Raw genomic sequence first — 15,544 nt, 5'->3', positions numbered from 1 at the left:
GATGGATCTGGAGATTTTTCTTCGAACAGTACCGCTGCGCACCGTCAGGTCGTGTCAGCTAACTTTGCGTTAGTCGTTGGCGTCCTGGTCGCCAGCTGTGACGACGTGTTGTGTATATAGGCACCACCCTGGCACGCTGATATCAGTTCTTCTCTTTCCGCAATACCTATGCAGAGATCCGAACAGAGCTACCCCTACAGTCACCTTTTGACTGGACTTCCAACTTAAAAAAAAAAAACTTTTTTACTTCTTGGTGTTTCGAGGATGTTGTCAGGGAGGACCAGTTTCAAGCCGTACAACTTCAGTCACCAGATCATATGTGTAACGGATCTGCACATTGTGTGTCTGTGGTGTTTGGAGCGTGTCAATTACCTGAAGTCTTGCTCCAAGTGCTGGGCTATGAACCCGAAGGCTTTGAGAGAGTGGTCCCTAAAGCTAAGCTCAGTCTGGCGCTTGGCTCCGTATCGCTTCTGGTCGATAGGAAGGTGCGAGACCGCTTGCGAAGCCCTCACCATTTATTGTCATCCCGTTAAAAAAAAAAAAAACGTCTATACATTCCGGTATGCATAAAAAGAATTTTAATAAGCCCAAGCATTCTTCAACTCAATCCTGTTGGTCAGATGACGTGACTGGGGAGAAGGACCATAGTCGCTTTACGCCTTTGTCCTCCGAGCCCACTTCTGGGTCGGCTCCACGCCTCCCTGAGTTTCTGGGAGCCTGAGCCACCCCTGCCCAATTTAAGTTATTTTACGATGCCATGTCTCACATCTTTAGACAGGTAGCCCTTGCTGCAGCACTCATGTGCTCCACAGAAGCCTCCTCGTGTTCAGCACCAGCGGCCTCGCCTGAGGGAAGCACCCAGGGACCCACTTCTGGATCTGAACCAGCATAGGTCGTTTCATTGCGACCTTCCCTGTCTGTGCTCCTGATGCCGGCCGGACCTGCGAGCATAGTCGCCCACCCCATACTTATGGCAGACTCCGACACTAGCCTTGCTCGACGCCGATTCAGACTTCAATGGGGACTTTGCTCCCTAGGCCGGCTCATGACTCTTATTCTTATGGGTACGTTTTCAGTGAGAGTAAGGAGTGGTTGCTGGACCCTTTAGAATACCAGCTTGTGGACCCTGTGGACTGGACTCAGGACCTGGGTGAAGCCAGCGGTCTGCACACCACCCCTGACATTGGCATGCTTTGTTCATCTACCGTGGCTATGGAGGAGAGGGAGGAGGAGGCGGCGGCGTCTCAATCCATGGTGGTGCGAAGAGTGACCGAGGTCTTGGACTTCGAGCTGCCTTCGGTGGCTGTCAGAACTAACCTCTTGACTGAGGTGCTTCAGCCTGGGACTTGCACGTCAGAACCCCTTTTCCCCTTTAATGAAGCCCTCAGTGACATCCTGCTGGGGACCTGGCCCAAATCCAGCAACCGGACAGTAGCCTGCTGCATTAGGCCTGCGCCTAATGACCTGACGTTCCTGACACAAAACCTACACCTGAGAGCGTGGTTATCCAAGCCTCAACCACCTGTGGTGAGTTCCCTTCCACACCCCTGGATAGGGAATCCAAGAGGCTGAATCACCTTGGCAAGAAGCTGTTTCTTCCTCCAACCCGATAATGCTGTTTGTGAAGACCACATGACCTTTGGGCTGTTTAACCCATACTTTATGGTACAGGGTTGTGCAAGTGCTCCCACATGGCCCAGAGGAGGCCCAGGCCATTCTCTCCCAGGCTGTTGCTGACGGGAGAGATGCAGCTAAGTTCAGAATTTGATGTGGACTACATACAAACAACTCTCTATGCAAATCAGTTGCTTCGACACCCAGTCCCTAGGCCTTTCAGCTGTTCACCCCCTGCCCCCTAGGCTGTTTTTCACCCCTTTCATGGCTATGGAAGGGGAGCACAGCCACGTCCGTTCCCCGCCAGCCACCGTGCTGTGCCTGCCACCCAGCCTCTGCATGGCCAGGGATGTGGGATCCAACATCCGCGTGGCTCGCGGAGCCAGCAGTCTAGCCTGTCCATCGCACACCCCGCCACAGCCTCCAAACTTTACTAGTCTGAGGCTTCACCACCAGGGACCAGTCGGCGACGGGATTCTCCATCACACTATTACTTCAAACAGGAGGGTTTTTCAAATAGCCCCCCCCTCCCTCCATCCACACCACCATCGGATGACGGAGGATTACCTGGCACTTATCCGCGAGGAGGCTACAGCTCTCTTTGCATACAGGAGCCATAAAGAGGGTCTCTGTGCCAGAAATAGGTTGTGGTTGTTATGCCCGCTACTGCCTCGTGCCCAAAAAGGACAAGGGCCTCCGCCCTATCCTAGTCCTCCGGTGTGAGGAAATGCCTTCCTTGGCATGGTTACCCCCTAACTTTTTGCCTTTTGTTGATGCCAGTTATGATTGAAAGTGTGCTGGGACCCTGCTAACCAGGCCCCAGCACCCGTGTTCTTTCACTAAACTGTACCTTTGTTCCCACAATTGGCACAGCCCTGCCACACAGAAGTCCCTTGTAAATGGTACCCCTGGTACCAAGGGCCCTGTGTCCAGGGAAGGTCTCTAAGGGCTGCAGCATTTATTATGCCACCTTGGGGACCCCTCACTCAGCATATGCACACTGCCTCACAGCTTGTGTGTGCTGGTGGGGAGAAAAGGGCAAAGTCGACTTGGCATCCCCCTCAGGGTGCCATGCACACAAAATACTGCCTGTGGCATAGGTAAGTGTAAGGAAATGCCTCCTTGGCATGGTTACCCCCTGCCTTTTTGCCTTTGCTGATGCTATGTTTTGAATTGAAAGTGTGCTGAGGCCTGCTAACCAGGCCCCAGCACCAGTGTTCTTTCCCTAACCTGTACTTTTGATTCCACAATTGGCACACCCTGGCATCCAGGTAAGTCCCTTGTAACTGGTACCCCTGGAACCAAGGGCCCTGATGCCAGGGAAGGTCTCTAAGGGCTGCAGCATATCTTATGCCACCCTGGGGACCCCTCACTCAGCACAGACACACTGCTTGCCAGCTTGTGTGTGCTGGTGAGAACAAAACGAGTAAGTCGACATGGCACTCCCCTCAGGGTGCCATGCCAACCTCACACTGCCTATGCAGTATAGATAAGTCACCCCTCTAGCAGGCCTTACAGCCCAAAGGCAGGGTGCACTATACCATAGGTGAGGGCACCAGTGCATGAGTACTGTGCCCCTACAGTGTCTAAGACAAACCTTAGACATTGTAAGTGCAGGGTAGCCATAAGAGTATATGGTCTGGGAGTCTGTCAAACACGGACTCCACAGCACCATAATGGCTACAATGAAAACTGGGAAGTTTGGTATCAATCTTCTCAGCACAATAAATGCACACTGATGCCAGTGTACATTTTATTGTGAAATACACCCCAGAGGGCACCTTAGAGGTGCCCCTTGAAACCTTAACTGACTATCTGTGTAGGCTGACTGGTTCCAGCAGCCTGCCACAACCGAGACATGTTGCTGGCCCCATGGGGAGAGTGCCTTTGTCACTCTGAGGCCAGTAACAAAGCCTGCACTGGGTGGAGATGCTATCACCTCCCCCAGGCAGGAGCTGTAACACCTGGCGGTGAGCCTCAAAGGCTTACTCCCTTTGTTCCAGCACCGCAGGGCACTCCAGCTAGTGGAGTTGCCCGCCTCCTCCGGTCACAGCCCCACTTTTGGCGGCAAGGCCGGAGGAGATAATGAGAATAACAAGGAGGAGTCACTGGCCAGTCAGGACAGCCCCTAAGGTGTCCTGAGCTGAAGTGACTCTTAACTTTTAGAAATCCTCCATCTTGCAGATGGAGGATTCCCCAATAGGATTAGGGATGTGACCCTCTCCCCTTGGGAGGAGGCACAAAGAGGGTGTACCCACCCTCAGGGCTAGTAGCCATTGGCTACTAACCCCCCAGACCTAAACACGCCCTTAAATTTAGTATTTAAGGGCTCCCCTGAACCTAAGAATTTAGATTCCTGAAACTACAAGAAGAAGAAGACTGCTGAGCTGAAAAACCCCTGCAGAGGAAGAACAGATGACACCAACTGCTTTGGCCCCAGTCCTACCAGCCTGTCTCCTGCCTTCCAAAGAAACCTGCTCCAGCGACGCTTTCCAAAGGACCAGCGACCTCTGAATCCTCAGAGGACTGCCCTGCTTCAAGAAAGACAAGAAACTCCTGAGGACAGCGGCCCTGCTCCAAAAAGACTGCAACTTTGTTTCGAAGGAGCAGATTTAAAGACCCCTGCAACTCCCCGCAAGAAGCGTGAGACTTGCAACACTGCACCTGGCGACCCCGACTCGACTGGTGGAGAACCAACACCTCAGGGAGGACCCTCCGGCGACTCCGAGACCGTGAGTAACCAAAGTTGTCCCCCCTGAGCCCCCACAGCGACGCCTGCAGAGGGAATCCCGAGGCTCCCCCTGACCGCGACTGCCTGAACCTAAAGTCCCGACGGCTGGAAATGACCCTGCACCCGCAGCCCCCAGCACCTGAAGGAACGGAAGTTCTGTGCAGGAGTGACCCCCAGGAGGCCCTCTCCCTTGCCCAGGTGGTGGCTACCCCGAGGAGCCCCCCCCCCTTGCCTGCCTGCACCGCTGAAGAGACCCCTTGGTCTCCCATTGAAACCTACAGAGAACCCGACGCTTGTTTACACACTGCACCCGGCCGCCCCCGTGCTGCTGAGGGTGTACTTTTTGTGCTGACTTGTGTCCCCCCTGGTGCCCTACAAAACCCCCCTGGTCTGCCCTCCGAAGACGCGGGTACTTACCTGCTGGCAGACTGGAACCGGGGCACCCTCTTCTCTCCATTGAAGCCTATGTGTTTTGGGCACCTCTTTGACCTCTGCACCTGACCGGCCCTGAGCTGCTGGTGTGGTAACTTTGGGGTTGCTCTGAACCCCCAACGGTGGGCTACCTTGGACCCAAAACTGTGACCTGTAAGTGATTTACTTACCTGCTAAAACTAACAATACTTTACCTCCCCCAGGAACTGTGAAAATTGCACTGTCCACTTTTAAAACAGCTATTTGTGTTTTATGTGAAAAGTGTATATGCTACTGTAATTATTCAAAGTTCCTAAAGTACTTACCTGCAATACCTTTCAAATGAGGTATTACATGTAGAATTTGAACCTGTGGTTCTTAAAATAAACTAAGAAAAGATATTTTTCTATAACAAAACCTATTGGCTGGATTTGTCTCTGAGTGTGTGTTCCTCATTTATTGCCTGTGTGTATGTACAACAAATGCTTAACACTACTCCTTTGATAAGCCTACTGCTCGACCACACTACCACAAAATAGAGCATTAGTATTATCTCTTTTTGCCACTATCTTACCTCTAAGGGGAACCCTTGGACTCTGTGCATACTATTCCTTACTTTGAAATAGTGCATACAGAGCCAACTTCCTACAGTAAGCCACCCCTCTAGCAGGCCTTACAGCCCTAAGGCAGGGTGCACTATACCACAGGTGAGGGCATAGCTGCATGAGCAATATGCCCCTACAGTGTCTAAGTCTATTCTTAGACATTGTAAGTACAGTTGTGGCCATATTAAGTATATGGTCTGAGAGTTTGTCAAAAACGAACTCCACAGCTCCATAATGGCTACTCTGAATACTGGGAAGTTTAGTATCAAATTTAGTAGATGCACCTATGCCCTCACCTGTGGTATAGTGCACCCTGCCTTAGGGCTGTAAGGCCTGCTAGAGGGGTGACTTACCTATGCCGCAGGCAGTGTGAGGTTGGCATGGCACTCTGAGGGGAGTGCCCTGTCGACTTAGTCATTTTCTCCCCACCAGCACACACAAGCTGTGAAGCAGTGTGCATGTACTGAGTGACGGGTCCCTAGGGTGGCAGAAGACATGCTGCAGCCCTTAGAGACCTTCCCGGGCATCAGGGCCCCTGGTACCAGTTACAAAGGACTTACCTGGGTGCCAGGGTTGTGCCAATTGTGGAGACAAAGGTTCAGTTTAGGGAAAGGACACTGGTGCTTGGGCCTGGTTAGCAGGGTCCCAGCACACTTTAAAATCATAACTTAGCATCAGCAAAGGCAAAAAGTTAGGGGGTAACCATGCCAAGGAGGCATTTCCTTACAGTTATTGAGTGTGTGCTTAATTTAGTGCCTCTGTGTGTACAACAAATGCTTTGCACTTCCCTCTGGTAAGCCTAACTGCTCGACCACACTACCACAAAAGAGATCATTAGTATTGTCTACTTTAGCCTCTGTTAAGCCTCTAGGCAACCACTGGACTCTGTGCACAATATATCTCATTTTGGTATATTATATACAGAGCCAGCTTCCTACACTCCTCATTCTGTGAAAAGGACTTCTAATGTCCTTGAATAAGATTCCAAATCCAAATATCTACACACTGCGCTATATGATTTGCATAGCTCCACATCTAACAGCTCTGACAAAGATCAGATATAAGCTGACGTCACCGTGCCGAAGTGGTGTATGTGTGGTGACCCTGGACTTCATATCTGTAGTGGGATGGATCCGTCATGGAGCTGCCTAATTCCATATGTCGACGTAAATGGTAATTGCTGAAAAGTTGCCAGATCCAGTCTGGGGATAGTCACAAGGTTAGATGCATTATGATCCAGTCTGGTGCCTTGGAATATTCTAAAAGCGAGGACAGAAAGAGCATTACCGAAGATAGAGGTCTTGTTCTTTTGGTCAGTGTACTTGCAGACATTCTTAAAACCAAAACACAAGATGTACCAATCTGGTCTAAGGTTTGACAGATAAATTCCCTTAAGCAAAGTGACATGACAAAAGGTGGACTGCCACTCGTGTTACCTGCATGTGGATTCTGTACCTTGGTGTAAACCTCATTTTAGCTGTACATTTTATTGTTTTTTTCAACAGGATTAGGTACCAAGATGCTGATTGTAAGGAAATGCCTCCTTGGCATGGTTGCCCCCTGACTTTTTGCCTTTGCTGATGCTATGTTTACAATTGAAAGTGTGCTGAGGCCTGCTAACCAGGCCCCAGCACCAGTGTTCTTTCCCTAACCTGTACTTTTGTATCCACAATTGGCAGACCCTGGCATCCAGATAAGTCCCTTGTAACTGGTACTTCTAGTACCAAGGGCCCTGATGCCAAGGAAGGTCTCTAAGGGCTGCAGGATGTCTTATGCCACCCTGGAGACCTCTCACTCAGCACAGACACACTGCTTACCAGCTTGTGTGTGCTAGTGAGGACAAAACGAGTAAGTCGACATGGCACTCCCCTCAGGGTGCCATGCCAGCCTCTCACTGCCTATGCAGTATAGGTAAGACACCCCTCTAGCAGGCCTTACAGCCCTAAGGCAGGGTGCACTATACCATAGGTGAGGGTACCAGTGCATGAGCATGGTACCCCTACAGTGTCTAAATAAAACCTTAGACATTGTAAGTGCAGGGTAGCCATAAGAGTATATGGTCTGGGAGTCTGTCAAACACGAACTCCACAGCACCATAATGGCTACACTGAAAACTGGGAAGTTTGGTATCAAACTTCTCAGTACAATAAATGCACACTGATGCCAGTGTACATTTTATTGTAAAATACACCACAGAGGGCACCTTAGAGGTGCCCCCTGAAACTTAACCGACTATCTGTGTAGGCTGACTAGTTTTAGCAGCCTGCCACAAACCGAGACATGTTGCTGGCCCCATGGGGAGAGTGCCTTTGTCACTCTGAGGCCAGTAACAAAGCCTGCACTGGGTGGAGATGCTAACACCTCTCCCAGGCAGGAATTGTCACACCTGGCGGTGAGCCTCAAAGGCTCACCTCCTTTGTGCCAACCCAGCAGGACACTCCAGCTAGTGGAGTTGCCCGCCCCCTCCGGCCAGGCCCCACTTTTGGCGGCAAGGCCGGAGAAGATAATGAGAATAACAAGGAGGAGTCACTGACCAGTCAGGACAGCCCCTAAGGTGTCCTGAGCTGAAGTGACTCTAACTTTTAGAAATCCTCCATCTTGCAGATGGAGGATTCCCCCAATAGGGTTAGGAATGTGACCCCCTCCCCTTGGGAGGAGGCACAAAGAGGGTGTACCCACCCTCAGGGCTAGTAGCCATTGGCTACTAACCCCCCAGACCTAAACACGCCCTTAAATTTAGTATTTAAGGGCTACCCTGAACCCTAGAAAATTAGATTCCTGCAACTACAAGAAGAAGGACTGCCCAGCTGAAAACCCCTGCAGCGGAAGACCAGAAGACGACAACTGCCTTGGCTCCAGAAACTCACCGGCCTGTCTCCTGCCTTCCAAAGATCCTGCTCCAGCGACGCCTTCCAAAGGGACCAGCGACCTCGACATCCTCTGAGGACTGCCCCTGCTTCGAAAAGACAAGAAACTCCCGAGGACAGCGGACCTGCTCCAAGAAAAGCTGCAACTTTGTTTCCAGCAACTTTAAAGAACCCTGCAAGCTCCCCGCAAGAAGCGTGAGACTTGCAACACTGCACCCGGCGACCCCGACTCGGCTGGTGGCGATCCAACACCTCAGGAGGGACCCCAGGACTACTCTGATACTGTGAGTACCAAAACCTGTCCCCCCTGAGCCCCCACAGCGCCGCCTGCAGAGGGAATCCCGAGGCTTCCCCTGACCGCGACTCTTTGAACCTAAAGTCCCGACGCCTGGGAGAGACCCTGCACCCGCAGCCCCCAGGACCTGAAGGACCGGACTTTCACTGGAGAAGTGACCCCCAGGAGTCCCTCTCCCTTGCCCAAGTGGAGGTTTCCCCGAGGAATCCCCCCCTTGCCTGCCTGCAGCGCTGAAGAGATCCCGAGATCTCTCATAGACTAACATTGCGAACCCGACGCCTGTTCCTACACTGCACCCGGCCGCCCCCGCGCTGCTGAGGGTGAAATTTCTGTGTGGACTTGTGTCCCCCCCGGTGCCCTACAAAACCCCCCTGGTCTGCCCTCCGAAGACGCGGGTACTTACCTGCAAGCAGACCGGAACCGGGGCACCCCCTTCTCTCCATTCTAGCCTATGTGTTTTGGGCACCACTTTGAACTCTGCACCTGACCGGCCCTGAGCTGCTGGTGTGGTGACTTTGGGGTTGCTCTGAACCCCCAACGGTGGGCTACCTTGGACCAAGAACTAAGCCCCGTAAGTGTCTTACTTACCTGGTTAACCTAACAAATACTTACCTCCCCTAGGAACTGTGAAAATTGCACTAAGTGTCCACTTTTAAAACAGCTATTTGTGAATAACTTGAAAGGTATACATGCAATTTTGATGATCTGAAGTTCCTAAAGTACTTACCTGCAATACCTTTCGAATGAGATATTACATGTAGAATTTGAACCTGTGGTTCTTAAAATAAACTAAGAAAAGATATTTTTCTATATAAAAACCTATTGGCTGGATTTGTCTCTGAGTGTGTGTACCTCATTTATTGTCTTGTGTATGTACAACAAATGCTTAACACTACTCCTTGGATAAGCCTACTGCTCGACCACACTACCACAAAATAGAGCATTAGTATTATCTATTTTTACCACTATTTTACCTCTAAGGGGAACCCTTGGACTCTGTGCATGCTATTCCTTACTTTGAAATAGCACATACAGAGCCAACCTCCTACACTGATGAATTCTTAATACCAGTTGAATATCTTCTTTACTGTCTGATCCTATATTACTACTTCTTTAGCTTTTCTGTAGCGTTGCTATAGCATACTTTTTGAGTGTACGCTTTTAGCTAATAATGCTTCTTTGTATAGGAGACTTTAAAAATGTGTGCTTACTGATATTTAGTAGATGTTTGTTCTTTTACTTGACAGAAAAGAGAGGAAAAAATCCCATTATTGATGCAAGATTTTGTTGCATCTTTCTTTGAAACTATTGATGCAGAACGTGGCCTTAAAGTACTTCTGTGGTAGGTATTTAAAATAATTTTTTCAATAAAATTTAGCCTTGCATCAAAAGATACAGAAATAGTATTTTGCCATCTTATTGTCATTCTTACTTATTAGTAGTAGTTGAACCCTGAGTAGAGGGGTGAAAACTAACGTTTTGGCCTAAATTTATCTCTTAAATACTCTTCATCTGCATTGGACTTCATTGTTCTGATCATTTCTTAATCCAAGCAAAAGTAGTTTAAAAGCAGGAGAAACAAATTGTCCTCAACAACCGTTCAATAGAAGAGTATGTAGCATCTTAACTATGTGGCTGGGAAGCTTTCTTTTTTTTTAAACAAAAGTTATCATATCAGTTGGACTCCATTGAATGTTTCATAATGCGCGGCTGCAGTGACAGTTAATTTTACTGGTTCACCAGAGATGGGTTTCACAGAAACTTGACATTCCCAACTTTGGGGGTCTGTCTGAATGACTGTTGCATTTGTGTTGTTTTCAGGCGGATGTAAAGGACAATCTGATTTATTTGTTAATTAAAATGCCATTGTAAACATAGAAAGAAAGTTTGCAAGTACCTCATTGTTTGGAAAGTAATTTCCTGTGACACAAGCCTCCTCTGAATCATCTTGACTTTCCAGGGCTCCCTCCACTGATGAGCTTTTTCATGAAGTTATTCAGACTTCTGGGTAAATGTGCCAAGTCAAGTAGAGGAGACACCAGGAAATCTACTCTTGACCTATCAATCCATCCTTGTCTCGCAAATCGATTTGTTTTGGGGTACGCTTTTAAAGCGCTACAGGACAACCTGATACTATGATGGCTCCAAAAGGAGGACTGTAAAAGGATTGCAGAAAAATTGCACTCTTCTCTATTGAAGCACTAGTGCAGTGCCTCAGGAGTTACACTGAATTGCCTGTGATTGCAGCCCTTCCTCACAGCTTAGTAGTTAATAAAACCTCCCTTTACAGGATTCTTAGTTTCCCCTCAGGTACCCCTAAAGCTTTTTTTGAGACTATGGTCTCCACAATTCAAGGTTTTTGCGAGACAGGTTATTGACTCACTAGAGAATCTTAATGATTTCTTAATTATATAATATCCTACCAATTTGGGTGCCTCATAAAACTGTCCACATACCATTCCACCCATGCAAGCTTAGTGCTGCCCATATCAAATGGCTAAAATCAGATTGCAGGATCCATAGCGCACAATCATCCTGTATCACGATGGGACCATGGTTTGTAACATGTTGATATAGATACATGTAGGAAAGTGTCCTTTTTCACATGATTACCCTCCGCCCCCCCCCCCCCCACACACTTTTTTTTTTTGTCAGATATTGATGCTGACTTAACTGAGTGTGTGCTGGGATCCTGCTAACCAGGGCCCAGCACCAGTATTCCTTCCCTAAAAATTTACCATTGCTGCCACAATCAACACACCCCTGGCACACAGATAAGTCACTTGTAAAAAGAACCAGTGGTACCAAGGGCCCTGTGACCAGGGAAGTTCCTAAGGGCTGCAGCATGTATTGTACTATTCTGGGCAACCCCTCACCAAGTACATGCACACTCCCATTGCAGTTTGTGTGTGCTGGTTGGGAGAAAGACAGTCTCCGTGTAGCCCCAGCACTCCTTCTTGCGACACACAAACCTCTGCTTTCTTCTCCTGCGGCGTGGGACTTTTTTCCAGTTGGGCTGCGTAGGCTCCTCTGCGACCCCTGGTTCCTCTTCCAGTGGGTCTCCTGTGGGGGCTGATTTTTCTGTTGACTCCTTGCTGAGGGTCCCCCTAGGACCTCTTACCCCCCCCCCCCCGTGGGTTGAGCCCTCCTGGACCTTGCTGGCCCCATGTCCCACAGGTCTTCCTCTTCAGGAATCCACTGCTTGTTTCTTGCAGTCTTGTGTTGCATTTTCTTCCTTTTGGGTGGTTTGGGGAAAATCCAGTGACTTACTCCTTCCTTCCTGGTCTCTAGAGGGCACTTTGATACTTACCTTTGGGGTTTCCTAACACCCCCAGCTCGCCTCAACACATCCCACTTACCTAAGTGGGGGGGTCCTTGTAAGGAAATGCCTCCTTGGCATGGTTGCCCCCTGACTTTTTGCCTTTGCTGATGCTATGTTTACAATTGAAAGTGTGCTGAGGCCTGCTAACCAGGCCCCAGCACCAGTGTTCTTTCCCTAACCTGTACTTTTGTATCCACAATTGGCAGACCCTGGCATCCAGATAAGTCCCTTGTAACTGGTACTTCTAGTACCAAGGGCCCTGATGCCAAGGAAGGTCTCTAAGGGCTGCAGCATGTCTTATGCCACCCTGGAGACCTCTCACTCAGCACAGACACACTGCTTGCCAGCTTGTGTGTGCTAGTGAGAACAAAACGAGTAAGTCGACATGGCACTCCCCTCAGGGTGCCATGCCAGCCTCTCACTGCCTATGCAAGTATAGGTCAGTCACCCCTCTAGCAGGCCTTACAGCCCTAAGGCAGGGTGCACTATACCATAGGTGAGGGTACCAGTGCATGAGCATGGTACCCCTACAGTGTCTAAACAAAACCTTAGACATTGTAAGTGCAGGGTAGCCATAAGAGTATATGGTCTGGGAGTTTGTCAAACACGAACTCCACAGCACCATAATGGCTACACTGAAAACTGGGAAGTTTGGTATCAAACTTCTCAGCACAATAAATGCACACTGATGCCAGTGTACATTTTATTGCAAAATACACCCCAGAGGGCACCTTAGAGGTGCCCCCTGAAACTTAACCGACTATCTGTGTAGGCTGACTAGTTCCAGCAGCCTGCCACACTAGAGACATGTTGCTGGCCCCATGGGGAGAGTGCCTTTGTCACTCTGAGGCCAGTAACAAAGCCTGCACTGGGTGGAGATGCTAACACCTCCCCCAGGCAGGAGCTGTAACACCTGGCGGTGAGCCTCAAAGGCTCACCCCTTTGTCACAGCACCGCAGGACACTCCAGCTAGTGGAGTTGCCCGCCCCCTCCGGCCCGGCCCCCACTTTTGGCGGCAAGGCCGGAGAAAATAATGAGAATAACAAGGAGGAGTCACTGGCCAGTCAGGACAGCCCCTAAGGTGTCCTGAGCTGAGGTGACTCTAACTTTTAGAAATCCTCCATCTTGCAGATGGAGGATTCCCCCAATAGGGTTAGGATTGTGACCCCCTCCCCTTGGGAGGAGACACAAAGAGGGTGTACCCACCCTCAGGGCTAGTAGCCATTGGCTACTAACCCCCCAGACCTAAACACGCCCTTAAATTTAGTATTTAAGGGCTACCCTGAACCCTAGAAAATTAGATTCCTGCGACAACAAGAAGGAGGACTGCCCAGCTGAAAACCCCTGCAGAGGAAGACCAGAAGACAACAACTGCCTTGGCTCCAGAAACTCACCGGCCTGTCTCCTGCCTTCCAAAGAACTCTGCTCCAGCGACGCCTTCCAAAGGGACCAGCGACCTCTGAATCCTCTGAGGACTGCCCTGCTTCGACGACGACCAGAAACTCCCGAGGACAGCGGACCTGCTCCAAAAAGACTGCAACTTTGTTTCAAGGAGCAGCTTTAAAGACCCCTGCAACTCCCCGCAAGAAGCGTGAGACTTGCAACACTGCACCCGGCGACCCCGACTCGGCTGGTGGAGAACCAACCCCTCAGGGAGGACCCCCGGATTACTCTCCGACTGTGAGTACCAAAACCTGTCCCCCCTGAGCCCCCACAGCGCCGCCTGCAGAGGGAATCCCGAGGCTTCCCCTGACCGCGACTCTCTGAAACCTAAGTCCCGACGCCTGGAAAAGACCCTGCACCCGCAGCCCACAGGACCTGAAGGACCGGACTTTCACTGGAGAAGTGACCCCCAGGAGTCCCTCTCCCTTGCCCAAGTGGAGGTTTCCCCGAGGAAGCCCCCCCTTGCCTGCCTGCAGCGCTAAAGAGATCCCTTGATCTCTCATAGACTAACATTGCAAACCCGACGCTTGTTTCTACACTGCACCCGGCCGCCACCGCGCCGCTGAGGGTGAAATTTCTGTGTGGGCTTGTGTCCCCCCCGGTGCCCTACAAAACCCCCCTGGTCTGCCCTCCGAAGACGCGGGTACTTACCTGCAAGCAGACCGGAACCGGGGCACCCCCTTCTCTCCATTCTAGCCTATGCGTTTTGGGCACCACTTTGAACTCTGCACCTGACCGGCCCTGAGCTGCTGGTGTGGTGACTTTGGGGTTGCTCTGAACCCCCAACGGTGGGCTACCTTGGACCAAGAACTGAACCCTGTAAGTGTCCTACTTACCTGGTAAAACTAACAAAAACTTACCTCCCCCAGGAACTGTGAAAATTGCACTAAGTGTCCACTTTTAAAATAGCTATTTGTCAATAACTTGAAAAGTATACATGCAATTGAAATGATTCAAAGTTCCTAATGTACTTACCTGCAATACCTTTCAAACAAGATATTACATGTTAAATTTGAACCTGTGGTTCTTAAAATAAACTAAGAAAATATATTTTTCTATAACAAAACCTATTGGCTGGATTTGTCTCCGAGTGTGTGTACCTCATTTATTGTCTATATGTATGTACAACAAATGCTTAACACTACTCCTTGGATAAGCCTACTGCTCGACCACACTACCACAAAATAGAGCATTAGTATTATCTATTTTTACCACTATTTTACCTCTAAGGGGAACCCTTGGACTCTGTGCATGCTATTCCTTACTTTGAAATAGCACATACAGAGCCAACTTCCTACAGTCCTGCATTCATGTTCCTTTTTTTAGTATATGGTTTAGGCTCCCCCAGGGTCACTATTGCATATTGGCTACTTCACTGTTTTCTATTGTTTATGGCTATTTCTGATTATTAGTGTACATATCATGTTACTTAACTCCTATTGGAGGGATGCCCCTCTAGTACTTTTTAGTAATTGTCTCTAAAATAAAGTACCTTTTTTTTTGTTTTTGTGTAACACTGAGTGTTTTCTTTCATGTGTTACTGCTGTGTGACTACAGTGGTATTGATTGAGCTTTGCATGTCTTCTAGATAAGCCTACACTACACTAATAGGGGATATCTCAACCTGGTGTAAGTACCTTAGGTATCCATCACACACCAGGCCAGCGTCCTACATGCATTATTTGCACACTCCTGCCTTCTAGTGTTTGGTGCAGCTGTTTGTAAGTTTTTCTTCAAAGACATTTCAAGTTACCTTATGATCCTTCCTTTAGTCCATAATACACCAGGACAAATACTTTACATCAGATTGTTTTTCTGCCATCTGGTTCATATGTTTCACTGCCAACTGTCTTTCGCGGGACCTTCAATGTTAGTCGTTGAGGATTCGACCACAGTGACAGAAGAGCTTTACATCGGATCAGTTACTGCCTAGGATTGTACTATGGTGTATGTAGGAAGTTGGCTCTGTATGCACTATTTCAAAGTAAGGAATAGTATGCACAGAGTCCAAGGGTTCCCCTTAGAGGTAAGATAGTGGCAAAAAGAGATAATACTAATGCTCTATTTTGTGGTAGTGTGGTCGAGCAGTAGGATTATCAAAGGAGTAGTGTTAAGCATTTGTTGTATATACTCACAGGCAATAAATGAGGAACACACACTCAGACAATTCCAGGCCAATAGGTTTTTGTATAGAAAAATATATTTTCTTAGTTTATTTTAAGAACCACTGGTTCAAACTCTACATGTAATACTTTG

General features: G+C 49.1%; 1 protein-coding gene across 1 annotated transcript in view; it reads left to right on the top strand.

The window, feature by feature from the left end:
* The window catches only part of ZFC3H1 (zinc finger C3H1-type containing), a 715,283-nt gene that overhangs the window by 514,844 nt on the left and 184,895 nt on the right, over window positions 1–15,544 (top strand). The window contains exon 27 of the mRNA XM_069228345.1: window positions 9,771–9,865. Coding sequence (XP_069084446.1) covers window positions 9,771–9,865 — 95 coding nt within the window. The remainder of the gene's footprint in view (window positions 1–9,770; window positions 9,866–15,544) is intronic.

The sequence above is a fragment of the Pleurodeles waltl genome, chromosome 4_1 (assembly GCF_031143425.1).
Source record: "Pleurodeles waltl isolate 20211129_DDA chromosome 4_1, aPleWal1.hap1.20221129, whole genome shotgun sequence".
Classification (NCBI taxonomy): Eukaryota; Metazoa; Chordata; class Amphibia; order Caudata; family Salamandridae; genus Pleurodeles; species Pleurodeles waltl.
The sequence above is the reverse complement of the archived record's forward strand: the minus strand, read 5'-3'. Positions and strand labels throughout refer to the sequence as shown.